The sequence below is a fragment of the Triticum aestivum genome, chromosome 2D, assembly GCF_018294505.1.
Source record: "Triticum aestivum cultivar Chinese Spring chromosome 2D, IWGSC CS RefSeq v2.1, whole genome shotgun sequence".
NCBI classification, from domain to species: Eukaryota; Viridiplantae; Streptophyta; class Magnoliopsida; order Poales; family Poaceae; genus Triticum; species Triticum aestivum.
This window is the reverse complement of record NC_057799.1, coordinates 632,585,227-632,608,233: the sequence shown is the minus strand read 5'-3', so window position 1 is coordinate 632,608,233 and position 23,007 is coordinate 632,585,227. Positions and strand designations below refer to the sequence as shown.

The following is a 23,007-nucleotide window of genomic DNA, read 5'->3' as shown; positions in this document are numbered from 1 at the left end:
AGACTCTATGTACCATGCGCTCACACATTCTGAAGCACCAGTGAGTAATAAAAAGAAAATTTGAAAGTCGAAAATTCCACTAAAAGTTATAATCTTCATGTGGTATCTTCGTAGGAGACTTGTGCTAACCAAAGGCGACATTGCACGACGCAACTGGCCAGGGAGTAAGAAATGTTGCTTTTGTGCTCAAACAACTCTTTTATCAAAGCAAGTTTACACATTCTACATGGCCAGTCATCCAAATAGTGTCAAATTTATATCCGCTCACAAGTGTTGCCAATATATTTGGTCATTGGTTGGACAGTATTCCAAATAGGTTCGAAACGCTTCTAAGGATGGGAGGGTATGCCTTACTCTGGTCGCTAGGGCTATGTAGAAATGATTTGATTTTTAATGACAAAAATGCTTCTCCTCCGCGGGTTATTTTTCATTGTACTCACTCACTTCGTGCGTGGTCTATGCTACGACGACCGGAGCACCAACCACTGTTCAAGGGTACGCCGTTGGAGCAGCCACTCTATAAGACTCAACAGTTGTTGTTTTTGTTATATTTCTTATTGTCAGACTTCTGGTGTTCGGCTTTGTGCATCCTGTTTATGCAGAGTCCAGGTATTACTCATCATGTTTTGGCATGACAGAAAGTGTTATTAAGATGGCCTGAAATGAAAATGTGCTCAATATGAATATTATTATTTTTGTCAAAATAAAAAAAAGTAGCCCAGTGCATATAGCCCCGCTTGCGTAGGGTCCGGGAAAGAGCCCAACCACTTTTGGTCTATTGTATGTAGACTTTTTCTACATTTCCGAAGAGGCTGTTTCCAGGACTTGAACCCGTGACCTATGGTCACAAGGCAACAACTTTTACCACTGCGCCAAGGCTCCCCTTCTACTATTTTTGTCAAAATAAACAATTTTAATTTTTGGATCATCTTCATTTGAGGTGGTATGCAACATCGACAGCTAAAACAATGCATCGCGTCGAAGACCTCCTTTTGTCTAGTGTGACACTCGGCAAAGACCTCCTTTTGCCGAGTGTTTTGTGGGCGGCACTCGGCAAAGACCCCCATGTGGCTAATGTTTTTTGTTTGCCAAGTATAACACTCGACAAAGAATTTTCCTCAGAGTTTTTCTTTTTTTGCTGAGTGTTTTTTTTCTTAACACTCGGCGAAGGCTTTGTTTGCCCAGTGCCCTACGAAATGCACTTGACAAATACGCTTTTTCCAGTTGATTCTATTTTAGCGTAAATTTGCGATAACAAACTTTATTGTTTCAAGTCACATACTTAACTAAAGTTATTTGAGAAACTATTTTTTTTCTTACAAGCACCTACAACACATTAAAGATGGAGCCCTGACAAATATAATGTAGGGTCAAAAACGCTTTTCTATTATAGGACGAATGAAGTAGTTTTGAATAACTTTTTTTTTAGAAATAGTTGGTTAGAATAACTAATACCCCGACCAGGAAGCATCTTTGAGCTCCCTGGAGCCAGGCCACCAAAGCTCATTTTCAGGCATGCTGACTTGCCGAGGTCTTCTTGCTTCAATCACCCGAAAATAAAAAAACAAGGTGAGGTCTACTGCAGCTCATAAATCCTACGTACTGTGATTTGCAGAGTTTTGTCCTTACCCTTTATCTTCACATGTACTCGTGCAGGCAATGGCAGTGTGCATCAATAAGTGCCTGTGAGGCTGTGACCTCGTGCGTGCAGGCACGACTTGACCCGGAGGAGAAGATAATAACTCCTGTACCACGCATAGGATTGGGTGCACCAATATCTTCCCCGCATTGATGATACCCCTTCTCCCTCGCTACTCCCTCGATCTTCGATCTTGAGCTACCGGGCAAGCCACACGAGCTCCACCACCGGACGGACTCATGCACCGAGCGCACCACCACCATTATTGCTTGAACTACAGGAGACTCGACGCGTAGAAGCACCAGTAGTATACATCTTCCCCGCATTGATGATACCATCCCCCTCACAGCTCCCTCTTGAACTACAGGCGAGCCAGACGAGCTCTAGCAAACCGAGGAGAAACCAGAAAACCGCCGCTCCACCAGACCACCACCATTATCATACCACACGGAGGAAACTGCCGTGCCGCTCCAGCAGACCACCACCATTACCATACCACGGAGGAATTTGTCTACTGGAGTACGGCGGAGCATTTGGAAACCGCATTGAAGGTCCAAGGCATGGGAGGAGAGTGGCTTGGCGCTCTCTCGGAGGAGGAGGAGCTTCGACGGCGGCCAGAAGTGAGGATCATTAACAAGTATGCAGTCGTCTTTGCGTACATTTGTATTGGCCTGAAAGGCCAGAGTGCTCTGGTGCTTTTGTGGGCAACCGTCGTCCTTCTTGGCGGCTTCGTCTCGGATCTGAGGAGCATAGATTTCCACTATCTGACCATCATCGCGTTCGTGCAGGCTGCCGGGTGAGTGCTTGGTATCCAGCTCTCTTCTTACTGTACATGCATGTTAAGCGTGTGACCTAAAGTTCGCCTCTTTGATAGTTCCTGATTTGTCGAATTAGGGTCTTGTATATCTTTCATTCATCTGGTCTGCCCCCCGCCATGTATGCTGTAACACTCTGGGGTCTGTAAAACGGGGCAGCAGAGCACGTTATTTTAAACTGCTAAAAAAGGTGCTTAAAAGATTTGAAAAAAAGAAGACTTCTTTACATGAATATGCATGCATGTGGTCTATAAGTACCTGTGAAATTTCGTTCAATAATACGTTGTACTATGTGCTGCACCAAAAAGACAAAAAATCTACGACAAAAAACAAGCCCCTAATTTGCATGTATTTTGTATTTTTTGTACCTTTCAAATGCAAGCACGTATATTGCTGAAATTTTGGCAAGTTATACGTGCTCGCAAACAAAATTTTGAATTTTTCAAGCCGTAAAAATCTGTTTTATTTACTTCAAACAAATAGCCATAATGTGCCCGTGCTCAGATGTCAAATAGCCATAATGTGCCCGGACTTTATACATAGAGCTAATGGCGAACGTCCTTTGCCAAAAATAAGATCTCTTTGTCGTCATAAAGAGTAACCAAAAGTAGCTCTTTTTTTTTGCGAATGAACCAAAAAAAACCAAAAGTAGCTTATGGCGCATGAAATTCCAGGCAGTTAACATTGGCCCATCTATCGCTTTTCTAAAATAGATGTAACTTCGATAAGGCCTACCCGAAATTGGACATCTTGTTTCTGTTTGAAGACATTCTTAATTATCTTGTTGACATCGTGTCCTGCTTTGACTGGAACAAACAACAGGCTATTCGACGCAATGGGAGAAGATCGGTTTTTGTTCTTTGGGGTTTGGTTTCACTCTCTTCTACGTAACATTGTATCCTGGGGAGACAAGCATCATGATGAACGTACCCAGTTGCCTATCAGACAATGGCTGAAGAGACAAATACATATACTCAAATTAAAAATAATAGATATCACTCTGATCGTGATATTTTCCCCAGCTATGTACTTCGGCGTGGGTGGACCAATTATTTGTTCTGGCCTGTCTGGGCTTCGTCTAGCAAAGCAAGACTACGGCATCGCCGACGGAGATGCAAGTAAAGCAAATCTGAAGCCGGCGCTGAACTTATTCTACGGCGTATCCTTTGCTCAGGGCGCAATATTCTTATTGTGTACAATGGGTGGAGTCATTGCTGAGCGATGGTTAAATGATATTTTAAGCCAACGCCATGGTTTCAGCCTCAATGTACTTCTTGGATACTCGCGTAAAACCATGCACATGGGTCTAAATGACCCCGCTTCCATAAGGAGCTGGAATTTGATCACATATGGTGCTGACTTGCTGGATTCCCAATGTTCGAATGACTATGCAGCTGGAGTACGGATACTAACCATGCTGATTGATCGTGATATACCGTTACAGATAAGACGGCTGTTGATCAGATCACCGAAACAAAGAATTCAGAAGCTGATCGGAACCCTTGCTTGGATAAGCCCAGCCGAGCAAGAGACGAGATGGCTTGCAGCGACGATTGTGGAGCATCTCGCTGCTGACCTCAACCTTGCTCATTTTCCAGGAGCATTGGAATGTGTATCCTCCCTCTTTGATGCTACCCATTTACCATTTGAAGCTGGGCAAGGAACTAAGGATCTGGTTTTGCCAGGCTTGAGAATTCTGCATAACCTAGCTCATGATGGACATAACTGCACAATGATATACAGCACCAAGGGTCTTCTTTCAAAAATAGTTGCGCCTCTCAGCTCCAATGAATTTGTAGAAGATATCAAGAGTAGTGTTGCATGGACCAAGGTAGTAGACGTATCACTCAAAGTGGTGACCCGGCTCATGGGTTCGCCAGGAAGCACAGGCCAAGAGATGCGAAGTCTAATTGCAAATGCTAGTCATGTGGTCAGAAACCTGGAGGCCGTTCTGGACATCGACATGAAGAGTAACAGCAGCATCATATGGCTACTGACGGGAGCTTTAGACGCTCTTACACGATTAGTATTGCATCATCCAGAAAGTGCGTCTGCAGGAAAACTTATTGAGAGGGCACTGCACATATTTCTTTCAACAGATTGGTTGGAAGATTATTTGAAACATGAGAAGAACGTGATGAAAAAAGCTAAGAAAACTGTAAGCCAGCTTAAAGAATATGCTGGTTTCGTATTGGAAATGTTGTCCAATCATCCAGAGGCTATCAAGAGCTTCACAGTATGCGATGATGACATCCATCGTCTTACTGAATTGCTCGACTGCAATATTAAGACCACTGAATGCAAAATAAGTGCAACAGAGACAGTGGAAATAGATATCAGCATTGGCTCTCGTATTAGCTCAGCAGTCATCTTGAAGCATTTGAGCAACTACGTCAAATTGCCAACCTTACGGAAGGTATGCCGGAAATTACCTACTGCATGCCACAAGTTTTCCTAGTTTATCTAATTATGAGTCTTAAAATAATTCTCAGAGAAAATGTAGACTTGCATCTTGTTATAACACGAGCACCTACAAAATTTCATGAACAAATATGATCATGTTTGTCATGTACAAGAAAGACAAGAGGTTGCTGTTATGCTGTTCAAAAAATAAGTAGAACAATTGCCTTTTTTGTGTAGGGTGTATTTGACCAGTTACAACTTACAACACGATGCATTTCATTTTTTCAGAATGTTTTAAATATGTAATTAGGTAGCCCTAAACTCAAGCGTTCGCCCTTGCAAGTACAAAATCCACTCACTTAACTTTTTATAAAATAAAATAATATGTATGCGTATGGTTGCAGGCACTCAGGCAATTGCTTCCTGTACAACAAGATGAGGCTTCCACTTTAAAGTGCCACATCAAGGACAGGATGATGCATGCAGCACTGTTATCACTCGTCGTGACCATATGTGCGAACACCAGTATTAATCTTGCAGGAATCTTGCTTTCGCAGACACCATCGGATACACTGGAAGATTTTGTGGTGAGGCTCAAGAAGATGGTGGAGGAAAACATGTACGCCACCCCAACATGCCTGGCGATACAGAAGCTTACCTGCCAGATGGTTACAGAATTCATGAAGCATGATCGAAACATCCAAGTGATTGATAAGCACAATATCGTTGGCACGTTACTGAAGGCTTCAAAGACGATGGCCGAGCTCGAGAGCAGCATGCTTTTCGCTGCTGTCATTCGTGACCGCTACGGGGTTCCTTTGAAGCCTCTTTCATCTGTTCTCTCCAAAAACACAGAAGATCTTTTGACACAGAGGAAACAGGCTCTTGGCATCTACACTGTGCCTGCCTCTGTACCAATACCACTACCATGACTGTTGCATCACGGAGTATCTCATTATGGTAAAAGTACCGAAACAGGTATTGAATTCTTGGTGTTGTATGCTTGATGTTTCTGCTTTTGTTTCCTTTGCCAACTTGTGAGAATTTGTAATAACTGCTCGTGTGCACCTTCAGGTGCAGAGACCGGGAATGTCATCCTTCCATTATCTAAAAGAACTGCAACCGTTTGTGCATTAAGATTCCAATCCATCTTCTGCATCAAGGCAAGATCCAAGTCTATATTGCGCCTGCCAGTGTACGAGTTCAGCATGGAGCTGCCAACTACTGTCCTGCCGAATGGCAATGCAATTCTCACCCACGTGCCACTTCTGTTGAGACTTGCTTAATTTGTTACTATCCAATGTTGACATATTAACTGGCAGAACTCATCCTGCCAATGTTGAATGGTCACTTTTATCTTGTTGTTTGTCAGTCCATGCAACTGACAGTGCAACTGCATCTTTGTGGAGTCATTTTATCTTGTTATTCGTATATTATCAGTTACTCAACAAAAATGTTCACTCAAAAAACGGTTATCTTGTTGTCCCACGGTGCAGTAGCTTTGTTTTCCCTGTGGTGTGAGCAGTAAACCTTTTAATGCCGCATATATGACAGGCGGGGGAGGGAACAGCCGATAGCTGCTGAGCATCGATCAGGTTCACCAGAGTAAAATTCCGTCGCAATCAGTCACTCACCCTACCTTCACCTGTACCCCTTATCTCCTTCTACTCCTCTGTTTCTAGCTTAGCACAGCTTGGTAATGGCCAGTTGCACTTTCCGTGCAGCGCTGACATTACCTTCATGTAATTGACATTGGTCACTCAGGTTTTATACCTGTTTTGAAATGAAAAAGGCAGAAACTGCTCTGCCTTTTTTCAAAAACAAGTCACTCTCCTATCCAGGTCAATCGAGTTCAGATTTAAACGGGACCCTGAATAATGACCCTCAAATCACCTAAACATTTTCATACACACATTGAAAACTTTTTGGCACAAAACCTTTTCAAAATTACATAGACATTTTTTACATTGTGTCAACCTTTAAAAAAAAGCACAAATATATTTTTCCAATTTGTGATATTTTTCAAATGTCATGAGCATATATATTTTTAATTGTGTGTTTATTACATTGCAGAAATTTCTTGAAGGGCATGAACATATTTCTGAAACGTTTGAACTTTTTTTGAATTGTCTGGAACATTTTTCTGAGTGGTACAAAACAGTTTTTCTACATCAGCAAACATTGTTTTTTTTTACATTGTTTTAAATGACACAAGCATTTTTTTTAGTGGTACGAAACATTTTTTCTACATTGAGCGAACATTTGTTTTACATTGTATTGACATTGTTTTTAACATTTAGTGTATTTGAAAAAATGCCGCGAACATTTGTTTCAAACTCGCTAACATCTTTTTAATGGTATCAGCATTTTCTAAAAGTTTCACCAATATTATTTTCACACCGAAGAAATATTTTTCCCGAATGTGATATGAATGTTTTTGAAAATTGAAGTAAATAGTTTTCCATTCTTTTTTTTGAGATAGAATAGTTTTCCATTCAAAAAAATATATATATACAATTAATTAAAAAAATGCAGAACAGGACATGGCCGGCCATTTATTAAGCACTAGGTTGTTCGGCCTCACAAATAAGCGAAAACGCGAAAAAGTGCTTCTGTTTTTTGGGGTAAGCGCTTCTCATGTTGGCATCGAATAGTGCAGGGAAATCACTAATTCAGAAGTACTCCTTTGAAAGATCACTCACACCTTCCCAGATGGCAACAAATGGCGCGCTGCATGTGCGCAACTTGCCACAACTGGGGAGTTTTCAAATTTTTTGTAGATCCATTTATTTGAAATGTGTTATCTCTTAAACCGTGAGTCCAAATCTCGAACCGTTTTCACCGTTCGATTCCTCGCGTGGAGATTTTCGAAACTAGATCCGGTGTTTGACAGGTTTTGATGTTTTTTTTATGAAAAATCCACACGGGGAGCATGGCTTTTTCTTTCCTAAAGCCGTTTTCCGAGAGGCGCGTCCGTGTCTCTCATAGAAGCACATCTGTGCCTCTCGTGGAAGCAAAACCATGCTTCTCGTGAAAAGAAAAAAACGTGTTTTTTCGCCTATCACAGAAATGAATCTGTGCCTCTCGCAGGTGCAAAACCGTGCCTCTCACGGAAGGAAAAAAACGAGAAAACATATTATTTTTTATTTCCTAGAGGCACGGCCGTGCCTCTCGCGGAAGCAAAACTGTGTCTCTCGCGAAAGCAAAAAAGTGCCTCTCACGGAAGCAACAAAAACGCATTTTTTTGCCTCTCGCAGAAGCAAGTTCGTGCCTCTCATGGGAGCAAAATTGTGCCTCTCACGAAAAAAAGCAAAGAGAAAACACTTTTATTTTTCATTTCCTAGAGGCACGGCCGTGCCTCTCGCGGAAGGAAAACCGTGTCTCTCGTGAAAGCAAAAATGTGCATCTCGCGGGAGAAAAAAAAGTGTTTTTTTTGGTTTCTGAGAAGCATGGCCACGCCTCTCGTGGAACCAAAACCGTGCCTCTCGTGAATGGAAAACCGCGCCTCTCGTGGAAGAAAGAAAAAACATGTTGTTTCGTGTAAATTTTGATTTTCGAATTTTTTGTCGAAAAGTTAAGAAAGACCAGGGAAAAACCGAAAAGCCGAAAAAAAACCAAAAATAACATCTAAAAAGGTGAAAACGCGAGCGGAAAAATTAGAAAATAAAATCGGAGGGAGCGCCCAGAGCGTGACACGTGGCGGCGGTTGAGAGTGCACCAAGTGGCGCGCTCTCAGCCCACCCAAGTGACCCTTGAGGAGGCTCCCGAATGAGCGTTTCAATTAGTTGCTCTCGTTGTCTTGTGTATTGAGGGAGGATTGGTGTTTTAGTTGGTTTTTGACCCCAAAAAACAACTGTTGTCTCTCTAGAGCTACACATTTAAAAAATATTTAAAATGAAAACATAATTTCGAAAATTGTTCAGTATAAGTTCTATAAAAAATGTTCTGTGTATATTAAAAAATGTTCAGTGTGCATAAAAAAATATTCATCACATAATTTAAAAGTTCATCATATATTTAATAATATTCAACGTATATTACAAAAATATTCATCATATACTTTGGATGTTCACAGTATATTAAAAAAGGTTGGTGTGTATTTGACAAAAGTGTTCACCTTATATTGCAACAGTTTAAAAAAGAAAATGTGCCAAAAGAAAAACAGAAGAAGAAACAACTCTGAAAAGAGAAAAAGAAAACAGTAAAATTGAAAAATGAAAAAGAAAAACCTTGTCGATCATCGTATATTAGTAATTAATTCACCTCTTCACCTCTTGCTAGCTCAGGCTTCACTGTCGTGACTGGTCCATGTCGATCTACTCGCAGCTGTAGGAGACGGCGACCCGAATTAGCGTGCTTACAAACAACCGTGTCTCTACAGAAACCGCTTGGCTTTTGATCTACCAAGGTTACAGAGTCCAGCCTCATGCCACTTTTCAGGGTCCGCAGAAGAAAGAAGTTCCCCCCTTTTCATCGTTTTCTTTGTTACCGATGGAAAACTTAGCTTTCAAAACTTCAGTTCTTCTACCATTCAGATGCTTTTTTCAAATCACAATCTGTTCCTTTACAGAGTAAAAACCGCCGTTCCTGGTGTCCAGATGCAGTTCATGCACACACATCTACAGGGAGCACTTCGCACTAGGAAGCTGTTGTATACACATAACACATCAGCAATATGTCCTCTCTTCTCTTGCACTAGGGAGCGCTTTGCACTAGGATGGCGTTACACATCAGCGGGCCTGTCCTCTCTTGCCCTGCTGATGCACCACCATCATGAGCGTTGCATTGCAGTATTGAATTCTCGGTGTATGCTTGCTGTTTTTTCCTTCTTCATTTGTTAACTTTTGCGAGCTTGTGGGCCTTTGTAAACTGTAACAATGAGTTGTGTTCACCTTTCAGTGTAGAGACACGGAGTGTAATCCTTTCATTATCTACAAAACTGGAATCGTTTGTGCATTAAGACTAAAATCTAACTTCTGCATCATGGCGAACTCCAAGTCTCTATAATATGCAGCATCACTATTGCGCCTGCCAGTGTACAAGTTCAGCTTGGAGCCGGTTAATGTCCTGCTGAATGGGTTATGAGCTCTGCTTGCACACAATCTGAACAGGTTGTGAAATTTGAGGTACCTGCTTGCTCACAATCTTCCGCTTCTCTTCAGACTCGGCCCACACACAATCTGAACAGGTTTTCCATAGGTCTCACAAATCGAGGTCGGAGTCATCTTGTTTTACGAGAACTTCATCTTTGCTTGCACGTGAGCACGTGTCTTTTGTACCTTTTCAGACCCACCTTTCCCTCTGCCCAATTTCTTCTTTCCCTTTTGTCACGTGTGTTAGGCTTTTCGGTAATACCTAAGAAGGATCCACGGGGACTAATTTGAGCGATTTGTCTCTGGTCGCACCGTAGATTAGTGCAGGAATGTTTGGCGCGGCGGTTGAATTGCTCATCCAGTCAAAAACGACGTTAGAGCATTTACTCTTGGACTTGGTAAATTCGGTCCCCCAAACACCCCTGAACGGACGCAGGCAGCGACCGGTCACACATCTTAAATTTACTTTTCTGCATCCGGACGTCGCCTCTCCTTCTTCTGGACGCCATTCCAGGTCCGATAGCACCTGACGAGCGGCCCTCCCGCGGCGGTCGGCCCCGACAGGCTGAGAAAGGTGTTCGCTGGCCCCAACGACCTCCACCTCGACAAGCCCGACGAACGGTGGATGCCCGCGGCCAAGGAGCACGACTACGTGGTCATGTCCGCGTCGCACTGGTTCGCGCACCCGGCGGTGTACTACCGCCACGGCCGCGCTGTCGGCCGCCACAGCTGCGGCACCATCAACGGCAATGTGACGACCCTCTAGCCGCGGTACGCGCAGTGTGCGGCGTTCCGCACCGTGCTACGGGCGCTCGCGGGCCTCGACAAGCGAAGCAAGGGAAGAGAGCGAGGGGGAGCAGGAGGGTGCGGTGCGGTCAGACCCGATCGGGTGCTTGTTTTATTTGCAACGATTTTGAAGAAAAAAAAACCCTTGGTTCCCAGCGTATTTTAACGGCTAAGACGACATGCCAGTCAGGGCCCGCGTGGCTCGTGTTGACCGATGCCAAATCAGCGAATACATAGAGGAAATCATATAATGGACCGTATGTGAACCCCTAAAACAAGTTTAGGGATCGTGTTTCGGGTATTTTGAACTCACGGGACTAAAGTGAGCACTGGCGCAAGTTCAAGGCCATATAGTGAATTTTCTCTCATAAAAGACCGATCGGTCATCGTTTCCTGAAAACCGAATTGGCTATAACCCAAACAAACCGAATTGAAATTCTCGGTTAGACCGAATGCCCATCCTTACCTATGACCAATGCGATAAGAAAATAATGTCATTCTTTCCTTTACAAAACTTAAGGCTGTTTGGTGAAAGTCAACCTGCCAATTACCAAAAAAGTATAAGATTGGACCAAAGACTATGGTCTGCGTATTACAGGGCTATGCTAATCGTAGTTGGCTATTGATATCTATCTGTGAAATTTGAGGTACCTGACGTGAAAGTCGGTGCGATTATAGAGTCTAAAGATGCTATATTTTTTAGGATATTTTTTCTATAAAAGATATGCAAAATACTTCTAAATAGGAATCTCATGAGTCATCTGAACCTGCCATGCCTATGAAATATTAAAATGAACACATGATGAATATCACGTGGAGGAAGAAAATAAAGCTCCTGCTAGGAGCAAGAGACAGAGGACTATAAAGTCCTTCAGTGCTGATTTCACTACATACCTTGTGGATGATACTCACACTTCCATTTTAGTAATATATGCATCTCTCGATACTGACTACTAGAAGGATGTGGTCCGAGCGAGATGGATTCCATCATGGCTAATGTGACATGCGAGATCACTGATCGTCTTTATGGTTTCAAACAAGTGGTATGTAAGTGGGTGCGCACATAGAATGTTAGGTCAGATGGTAGAATTGATAAGTACAAGACTATGCTTGTGGCCAAGGGTAATACATAGAAGGGAGGTGAAGATCTCTTTGATAATTACTCACATGTGGATAGATGTACCCGCTCAATGCGTAGTACATGCTCACATGGTTAAATATCAGTATGAGATTAATGTTCTTTTCCCTTCGATCATGATTTATTTATGAATTGGATCAATAGTAAAATGGCTAATTTATCCTACAGTTATGTGACGCAATAAGATACAAGCACGCTAGGTGAGCTGGCATATCTGCAGCTTACACGACGCTGGAAAATATAACGGAAGTTATTAAGAAGAAACATGTATTGAAACGAAAGGGGTTGCCCCCCTGCCCCAACTTTTTATTAAAAAAGCAAAGGCAACCAAAGCAAACTGTTTAACAGCTCTCGGCTCCAGCCAAAGGTAGCTGCAGCAGACTTATTACAAGGCGAAGTGTACTAAAAGTCTGAAACATACAAGAGCGAGTCTAAGGCCCTAAAGGAACAGAGCGACAGAAGATAAAGATACTAGCTACGCAGTCCCCCAGGCCAATCCACACGCCAGGCGATCCTAAGCAATTCCCCGCGATGATGGTCGAGCAGCCTCAAGCATCGGAGGAGTAGCGCAGCTTGAGAGTCCACACATAGGATCTTCCATTGGCGAATATGTCTCCCCACCAAGTCCAGCACACATCTGATACTTCGCCAACTTCTCCCCTGAAACACAAATTCATTTCGAAGCAACTATAAGCTCCATAAGGTAGCAACAGTGGTCAAGTTAACTGCATCATAGCACTTTTTCTTCTTCCAAAAAGGAATAAAGGACTCAAACGATTCAGGAGGGATCTTAATACAATCAGCTATCACTAGCCAAACTTGTCGGGCCACCACACAATCAAAGAATAGATGATGGATACTTTCAGATTCATTACAGAAGACACAAGTCAAGTCCTCCACATGCTGGCGTTTAGATAGATTATCCCTAGTTAGACTCTTGTTATGCACCATTAACCAAAGAAAGACATGGATATTAGGTGGGACTTTTATTCTTCAAATATAATCTCTCCAGACAGAAACCACTCCCCCAAAGTTGATCATTTTATAAAGAGATTTCACTGAATAAACTCCTTTACTTTCTAAAGTCCATACAGGCTTATCCGCCACATTATAGAGAGCAGACCCTCTAATCACCTTTAGCAAATCATTCCAGGAACGCAAAGTAATCTCATCCACACATCTTCTAAAGGTCAACTGGAGGTTCTCCCCATCCCAAACCTGGGCCACACAAGCATCTTGTTGTTGACAGATATCAAACAGATCCCAAAACCTAGTTTTGAGTGAGTAGTCACCGATCCAGGTATCATGCCAAAAGGAAATATTCCTCCCATCCCCAGGAATCCACTTATAAAAAATCTTTGCAGCAGAAAACGCCCAGGTGATACTATTCCAAAAAGGAGAGCCCACCCCAGTTCTGGACCAAAGAATACTTGGTTTGTCCACATTATATTTGAATCTAAGCACTTTTTTCCAATCACTATCTCTATCATAAAAAAACCTTTTACTCCAAGCAGCTAGTAATGACATATTGAACTCCCTAAGATTAGGGACACCTAAGCCACCCCACTCTTTCCTTTGAGAGATCAGCCCCCAATTGGCTAAATGATATTTATGATTATCTCCAACATTACCCAAAAAAAGTGAGACATTTGAGAGGTAATAGCATCAATTGCCCATTTAGGAAACTTCATCATGGACATTAAGTAAGAAGGAATACTAGCAATACAAGTAGTAAGCAGAATAAGCTTTCCTCTATAGGGTAGATTTCTCCCTAACCACCCAGCAATATTCTTGATAGTTCTATCAATTATAGGCTGGATATCTTCTCTCCCGAGTTTCTTGAAATGTAGAGGGACACCAAGATACTTAAAAGGGAACTCCCCAATTTGGCAACAGAAAATTTGGGCAAACTCTTTAGCAATCTCCTCATCAATATTGATGGTATGTAAGTCACTTTTATGAAAGTTAATGCATAAACCAGATAGTTTTTCAAAGCAAGCTAGGATCCATTTTAGATTTCTAGCATGCTCAACAGAAGCTTCCATGAAAAGCAGGGTATCGTCAGCATATTGAAGGCTGACCACACCACCAGGTACCACATGAGGCAGAAGCCCCTTAACCAAATTATAACTAGCAGCTTTCTTCAGCATTTTAGAGAACACATCAGCCACCAAATTAAAAAGTAAAGGGGAGGAAGGGTCACCTTGTTTAAGCCCTTTCCCTCCCACAAAATGGAAGAAACGTGTATATATAGTTGCTGCTCATACGCTTGAAACCCTTGGGCTTTGTCTCAGTGACGCTTGTTGTATCTCCGGTACTTCATCATCAGTTCCGCCAGAGGTACCCTGCACAAGGTATCAGCATGATGCACAAGATTATTTAACTAGATATTACTACAACACTAGAGAGACATGTAAGGGAGCTGACCGATACCGGAATCTGCTCATCATCCAGGAAGGCATGTTGTAGAGAGAAGGGAGACGAGATCTCTTCCTGCTTTACTGGGAGTGCCAAGCGTTCGATGTTGGATTTCACAAGCCCAACACAATGATGCATCATGAATGTCCCGACCATGGTGAGAAGCTCCACTCCGTTGCTGAGCTGCTGCGCGTGCAGATCCATGGGGCAGGTATGAGCTGCATGGATGAGCATCCTCGCCCACACCTCCTTCATCTCCTTCAGCGATTCCACGGAATCAATTTCACTGAAAGGAGAGTCGCGTAGTTCAGCATAATTCTCCTTTGTGAAGGGTTTCTTATTGTCCTTGACCAAGTCGAAGAGTAACTCATTATCCTGCTTGGTGACGTTGACTGGCAGCATTGAAGGGTTAACTATCATGAGATACATGAGGTAGTTTGATAGCTTCCTGCATTCTGCCGCAAGTTTTCTCATCTCATCACTGACACTCCCTCCCAACAAGTACTTGCTTAAATGTAACTCTGTGAATATATGTAGACTGCCAACAGTTTGCTCGAAGGGCATACTTAGCACATCTATCATTTTCTGGCCAAGCTCTCGCTATTGCGATCTCTGAACAGAAGGAAGTGGGCCATCGTCAAGCAATTCCATGATATAGTGGACGATCACCTTGTCCTCGGTGTGCTTGATATGACAAAAGTTTCTCCGCCGATTCTCCAGACCCAATGCTTCCAAGACCTTGGATAAGAACTTTGGCATGGATTTTTTGGCCAGGGCGTAGTCCAGAAAGTTAAATTGCCCTATGGACGGACTTGACAACCAGTGACAAGGAAAACAACAATCTAATTTGTGTGAAATCCAACAGAGAAACGTGCCCTTTTTGGAGCGCGCTCTTGTCCAAGGCGATGCTATGATCATGGAGGTAGAATATACTTCCACAAAAATCGCTGCAATGAACAACGTGTAGGTGATGGCAGAATTTGTTGTTTTATGGGCATGCAGATGTTGGTTTGCAGAGAAGAGCACAAAGGCGACCACCATGGAAACCAGGGTGACGCGCCGGAGCACCCTACCGGTCCAGCTTCGCAACACCAAGACTTTGGTGTATAGCATATCGTAAATCATGCCGAGCTCTGTCAGTACGAGTTTCAGATTCTTCTCTGTTGGCCGAACTTCTCCAAAAGTATCCAGAAGAACAGCTTTATACCCATAACGCAGATGGCTCATGGACGACTTTCCGACAAGAAATCTTCTAGCAACAAGCGCTGAGTTAAGAGCACGAAATTCCATCTCGTCGTGAACTGACGGCCCGGGGATGGAGCTGTTCGGAGTAATGTCCCTTGGAAAACCCATGTCATGGCTCCCTCTTTGGAGTGCCCATATCCTCTCCCCATACTTGATTATCCCAGCAACAAATAGGGGTACCGCAATGGTTATCAACTGCAAATCTAGTAAGTCAAACGACTTCCAGAACACGTATAGGGCTAGACTGAGTTGGATCATGAGATTGATCAATTGCCTGTTCCATAAACTGTTATCCTCGAGAGAGAAGGCAGTGATGGTGTCCGGGCCTCCGAGGTGAAAGAGGAGAAAAGGTGGCCAGAGGAAGGGCAGAGTCAGAAGATGCTCAAATGTCTCGTGGCTTCTTAGTTTGTACTTGTCCTCGTACTGGGAGAAGAGGCCAATGGCAGACGTGGCAACAGTGTATGACGCCAAGTAAGCCAACCACACCAAGAACCTCAGCCAACCGACTCTGCGCCACCGCCGGACGTTACCGGCGAATAGCAGGAAGAGCTGCAGCGTGAGGCTCAGGAGTACCATTATCTGTGTGTCCCTCTCGTTCCATATTCTTGTCCAATAACTTGGTGCTTTCGTTGATTCAATAGTATTGGTTCCTGTGCAATTTAGTTCCAGTTATGCATGGAAAAAAGTCTGAGGTCAATATGCAACCACACATGGAAAAAGACGCAACTCAACACACAACCATGCATGGGAAAATAGTTTCTTTCTATATGATACTTATTATATATGTATATATAGGGAAAATACACACACACACACACACACACATATATGGCAACATATCCTGTGAATCCACTCTGTTCCTGTATCCCTGCATCCCTCTGTTCTCAGCCCCACGATCTAAATCCTTTGCTTTGGGTTAATTTCCAGTAATTTTGCATTGAAACGTCCGCCTGTAACCCATACCAATAGTTTTACTTTGCAAAAACAACCCTGGACGCAGGACTGCATCGTGCGTCGTAATAGACAACCCTAGGTATTTCTCTCTCCCGCGGCGGCTGTGGGACCCTAGGCCGAACGCCCGCGACCCTGTGCTCTTCAGCGGCGACGGCGTCCATCGGCACGCGCCAGCCCATGCAAGTACTGTTATTCCCAGCTGACATGATCTTGGCGTTCATCAGCAGCCGTCGGCTCATGCATGAATGTACGTAATTGTTTTGATCTCTGTATCCTTCCTCTGCAGACTGCAGGTCCACACTCTAAGGAGAGATCTTATACGCTAGATCAGCTAGTCGCTTGAATGAACAACCTCATCAGTAACAATCAGCAACACTACGACACCACTAGTTCCAGGTAAAATCCAGTCCTTCTGTATGTTAAAGCATGTGTCATTGCCATGTGTGAACTTGATCCTGTAGGTGTGCTTGCAGTCACATGGAGCCAACCAGTTACTTGCAAATGCATATGAATGAAGAAGAGTTTGGCACACCCAAAAAGAATGCAGCCATACCCCTAGCTGTAAGTTTGATTACTTTGTACTACCTTACAACTAATCCTTTATTGATCTATGTGTGAATGTGGCGGTCACAATTTATTCTTGATGTTGCAGTTTTTGTCTTTTACACCTGAATGTGATGAGAACTTGAAGCCTAAAGTAGGTATGGCATTTGAAGGACTCGAGGCAGTGGAGAAGTTCTACAAGGCATATGCACATAATGCGGGTTTTGGAGTTCGTATCGGACAACAGAAGAAGACTGAGAATAAGGTGGTCCGAACTAAGCGCTTTATGAGTAATAGGGAAGGATTCAAGTCGAAAGATAGTAAGGAGGTCGATGACCCCTCGAGGAAAAAGCGTAAGCAGGCCAACACACGATATGGTTGTGATGCACACATCTTTGTTAGACTTTCTGGGGAGAACAACCTACAAAAAATAAGGCATAACTATTGATTCCTTATTGTTAAAAAATAATATGACTAACAAAAATAAATTCTTTGCAGGGAGAGTGTTTTTGATGAACAAGGGAATTTACTAGAAGAAAAACCCACTGATGCATTGGACGCGGCCACAAGAGAGAAGATTTCAACTATACGTAATAAGATGGAAGATATGATTCAGAAGGCGAAGCACTCAGATGTAGGCATGGACTTCTTAACATCAAGTGTGTTGAACATTGAGGCCCCTCTAGACCAAATGGTTCCTGCAACTACCAAAAGCACAAGGCAAGAGGAATATGAGGCTTTTATTGGTTGCAATATTCCTACTGAAGTTCATATACATCCACCCACTGATGTTCATACGGTGGGGAGATGCAAAAGAATAAAGAGCGGAAAGGAGACCAAGGAGGATAGTTGAAAAAAGGACAAAGAAGTAAAGGCAAGGGTAGCACGCTTGTGCAAGACATGCAAGCAAATAGTATTTCATGATAGTCGCAATTGTCCAAGCAAAGGGAAAAGGAGCCTGATTGTGGAAGATATGCAACTAAATGGTGCTTGCTGATGCCAAATTTTGCGATGCAAAGAATGATTTTATATATGTTATGATTTAGCCTTTGATGTACAGGAGCCATGTAATGGACGGGGATTTTTTTCGGGGTAATGGACGGGGATTTGCACTATGTTAAATCAAATTTGACTCGATTTATAAAAATTTATGATTATCAAATTACTACATTATATGAACATCAGTCGGCCGATGATTGTCAAATTTTCATCATGTTAAATAAATTCTTTGCTCAGACCTGCATCATACCGGAGCAGAAAATACAGTTTGTCAATATACTTGTTATACATGATCAATCAAGAACTACAGTAAATGTTCAGGAAACTTTGGATATGGACTTGTTTTCATAGCCTTTTTTATCTTAAAACTGATTACGGCCATTCTAGGCCACTTCTGGTAATTCAGAAGATTTTCTGAATAAGTCACTGATTTTGTTCAACACATATGGAGCTTAGTCACTGAACTTTGTGAATGTCCAGGATATTTTGGATAGTGACTTGCTGCTTATAGCTTAGATATCAAAACTGGACAAAGCCATCCCAACCCTCTTCTGCAACTCAAAATCTTTGCTGAACAATATATGGTTTGACCACATGACTGAGAAGATCACTGATTTTTTTCAATACTTCAGTTCGTAACTGAACTAGTCACTGAATTATGTGGCAACAACATGCATGAGTTTTGAACAAGGGAAAAGCTCAACGAAAGCCTCTGATCTGAACAAGCTTGGTAAGGCATATCACGTATTGGTAAGGAATTTAGAAAAGATTAGAAACACATACAAGCAGCTCACACGATGCCATTCATTTAGGTGCAAATACTGATACAGTTTACTCATATGAGCATAGCACCGGTACATTTTGTACAGGCTACAGGTTACAGCTACAACTTCTTATGGACGAGAGGCTGCAGCTTCCTATGTAATAGGAATCATCGCCCGCGGGGGAGGCCATCCAGGGCGGCGTTGGCGCCTCATCGTTCCGCATCATCACCACCGTAGAAGGTCGTTGGTTGTCATGGCTTCGCTGTCGAGACGGCCGGCCGACCGGCCGGGTCTAAGTGACCGTCGAGCTGTTGTTGTCGCTACTTGATTGCCGCCGCTAGAGAAGTTCGAGGGAATCATCCGTGAGTTGCCGTGGTACCTGGCCTTCAGATTGAGATTCGATTTAGGGGCCGATGCGAGAGATCTGGCAAGGAAGGATTTGGGTCAGAGTCGCACGACGCACAACTTGGAGCTTTGGGTTGGGGATGATGGATCAGAGCATTAGGGGGCTTTCTGCGAACGGAAAAATTTCTTAAGTTAGAAAGCGAGCGGGTGTGTGCAAAAATCCACTTCACTGCACCTGGGGCGAAGGATTTAGATCGGGGGGCTGAGAAAGAGATGGATGCAGGGATACAGGAACAGAGCGGATTCACAGGATATGTTGCCATATATATAGTGTTACTATTCATCACCCAGGGTGCAGAATAAGTTATTCTTCACCCGAGGTAATCTTACGATCGTTTCATAAATAAATTACATTTGAAATATAAATAGTTACATTCATATTGATTTACTGCATTAAATTTGGCATAACAAAAAAATATAGGTCAAAAGTTGTATTTTATGTACATTTTACACTATGTTTTTACATTTGTAATTTTACGTAAAATAAAATATTTTTTACAACAATTATAGATTTTCTTACGTTCTCTTTTTATGTCTAAAATAAGAAAAATTTTACGAAAAGTAAAATTATGGTGCATAGATGTTAAAATAGAGGTGGGTGAAGAATAACTATTCCTCACTCAGGGGATGAATAGTCACTATAGGACGGCCATTTGGGGCACCTTGCATACAAACTGTCGGATTACACTAAGATGCGTGCACGTGTATTAGTACTAGAACTAATGGATTAAATGTTGGCACTTTAATTAGGAAAGAATTATTGCTTGATCTGGACACTTAATGCCCTCATTAAACAAGAAAGAGAAAATCAACAATTAATGATCCATGCATGGTGCGTGTATTTTATTGATGTGTTATTTTTTTACATACTTTGTCACGTACTAATTCATATACCTATAAAAATTCACGTACTATTCATATACCTATAAAAATTCATATACCTCGTCACGTACTAATTTATATACCTATAAAAATCGTATATCTAGTCACGTACTAATTCATATACCTATAAAAATTGTATACCTAGTCACGTACTAACTTTTTCATATACCTGGTCAATATCTATCGTATATGTAAATTGTACTATTTCTGGGTATATCTCCAATATCATTTACGGGTATGTCTCAAAATAATTTACGTGTATTAAAAATGGTGTATCATTTTTTTGGGTTATGTGTCGTTCAAAGTGTATCACTTTTATGTATATCTTCAAAGCATGCATGTATTGAAAAAGGGTATGCGGGTATGATATGTTAGGTCCATGTATGTACGAAAAATCACGTATGGGTATTGGCATGCAACGTACATTCCTAAAACTAAAAAAAATTGTGTGTGGGTATATGTACGTAGGAAAAAAATTGTGTGTGGATATTCAGCATGCATCATATATATTTGTAAAAGTAAAAAATAATTGGGATTACATTTTATATTATCTGATGGCCTTATTTTGAATAGAAATATTAGTCGCCAAAAAGTGTGATCCGGCCCTAATTTTTTTAACACTACAAACCTTGAAAAGTGAAACATCAGAAGAATGCATAATATACGTCGTAATTAGACATATAGACATTTGCGATAATATTTCATATTATTTGGTCATATCTGATACGTTAAAAAATCAGAGCGTATATACATACCTTTTTTGTTTGGAAAGGAATATACATACGCTTTTTGTTTGGAAAGGAATCAATGCAAAGGAAAGTAGTAGGATATTGTTTTTGGAAAGCAATAATTGCCTATTAGAGCTGATAGTGCATGCAAACAAAGTTTTGGAAAGTCATATGTCGTGGATTGTATGTCATGCATAATGAATATCACTTACTATAACGGGCATCTAGGTGCCCAGGCACCTAGGTGTCCCATATAATTTACCTATATATATATATATATATATATATATATATATATATATATATATATATATTATGAGTGTTTAGTTATGATATTATTAATCAAACTTTTCGTGTTTCAGTTTCGTACAATGAAAACTTATTGAAACATATTACGACCAACTCCTACAAAAATGTGTGGGGTATCATGTAGTCCCTTGATTTTCATGGGAAATAAGGAATTCTGGCTTATAATTGTGTTTATTTCGGTGGGCCAACAGAGTTGATTTTACTTTCCAATTTTCCTTCTCCTAATATAGTTATTTCCCCAAAAGATGTTGTTTCCTTTTTCTCTTTCTTATGCTATTGTATTATTTTTATTTTCTGATTACTATAATGCTTGATGATGTCATGGTGATAATAGATCAATGAAGATGTATTTTGTGGGACTGTCTATATGACAGGAGACTGCTTTTTTCCATAAAAATGCAACCCCCTACCATTTCATTAGGCAACACTCCATGTTGCTTTCTTCCCTTTCTTTCCCTCCTTTCTATTTATTCTCACTCACCAGCCCCTTCATTAACACTGACTGGAAAATGACTAATTAAGCTAGAATACCAAATGAACAAAATAGTGGGGTTGCCTCAGGAAACATTTCAAAAAAAGGTGTAATTGTGCAAAACTAAAATTAAAATGGCACAAATATAGAAGTGTAATTGCAAAATAAAGTGTGGTTGTACAATTTGAAGGCTGGAGAAATGATATCGAAGGTCCCATAATAATTAGGGAACCTAGATAGAATCACTTTAGTTGTTTCTTTTTTAAATTTTTATTTTTATTCAAATATGGGTGTAAATTTCAAAATATTTCAAAACACAATAAGTTAGGGAAGTCATCCTTAGCTCGACTCGAGCTAAGCCTAAAGTAAGTCTCACGCCAATATGCGGCGAGGCGGAGGTATTGTCAGTTTGGTTACACAAAACCATGACACCAATTAATCAATTGTTGGTAGTTAGTATATTTTGTAACTTCTCAGATTAATTATAGGTTACATACTTGCTGTGTGCTAATATGAGAATTGCACAAGTCATGAAGAGGAAGAAACCATGGATAAGTAATTTCTTCAAGCCAATGACTACAAACTCTAACTCTACAGTTAAAGATGCAAATCGAACCGGGGAGATAGATATGAGAGAGCAACCTACTGAATATAGATTAATTTCAAAACACAATAAGTTAGCGAAGTCATCCTTAACAAAAACCATAATGTGCACAATCTTGGATCTCAAGATGTCACTACCAACAACTAAACTAGTAGTTAGGTTTTTGTTAGACTGCTTACAAATTGTTGACTAGAGAAAAATAAATTAACTGATCAATGGGAAATATAATTTATTAATTTGCCATCGGATCACTTCATCATATTTGTTTTATCTTTCGACTTATTGTATGTTGCTTAATAAAACATTAAAACAAAGTTGATTTACTGAATATAGAAGATACACCATATAGCAATTTTATCATGTTACAATAATGAAGATGAAGACTACATAATTAAGTAGTGTGATGGGTTTGCTAGCAATTCATAATTCGACACATAAATTTAGAAATGTAGCTTTGTATTGTTGCTATATGTAAGATATTGGTGGTGGGGGTGGAGGGAGTGGAGGAACCCCTTAGATATAATGGACCCCAAACAGGATATAGGGACGCATAAGGACGAGGCGAGGAACGGGTTCCCCTCAAGGCCAAGCCTTTCCCTTTTTTGGCTTCACCGTAAAATATTGGTACGGGCAAAAACATGGAATCACCTGCTGATATAACGCTCAAATGGCAGGTCGGTAGATGCCACTAGCCACCAAACCGACAATGTTCCCCAAATGTGCTACATTACAATTAGGTTTATCTAGCGAAAAATAGTTTACAATGATCTCCAAAGTAGATCCCACATTACCTAGCAGATGAGATGGGCA

The 23,007-nt window shown here is 41.4% G+C and overlaps 1 protein-coding gene across 1 annotated transcript; it reads left to right on the top strand.

Annotated features, from left to right (window-relative positions):
- The first annotated feature begins 1,769 nt into the window (after positions 1-1,769).
- On the top strand, positions 1,770-6,255 carry LOC123055180 (uncharacterized). Its single transcript, XM_044479149.1, has 4 exons — positions 1,770-2,435; positions 3,277-4,870; positions 5,262-5,835; positions 5,932-6,255. The coding sequence occupies exons 1-3, from the start codon at positions 2,200-2,202 to the stop codon at positions 5,787-5,789; spliced, it is 2,358 nt and encodes a 785-aa protein (XP_044335084.1). The 5' UTR covers positions 1,770-2,199; the 3' UTR covers positions 5,790-5,835; positions 5,932-6,255.
- Positions 6,256-23,007: the final 16,752 nt, after the last annotated feature.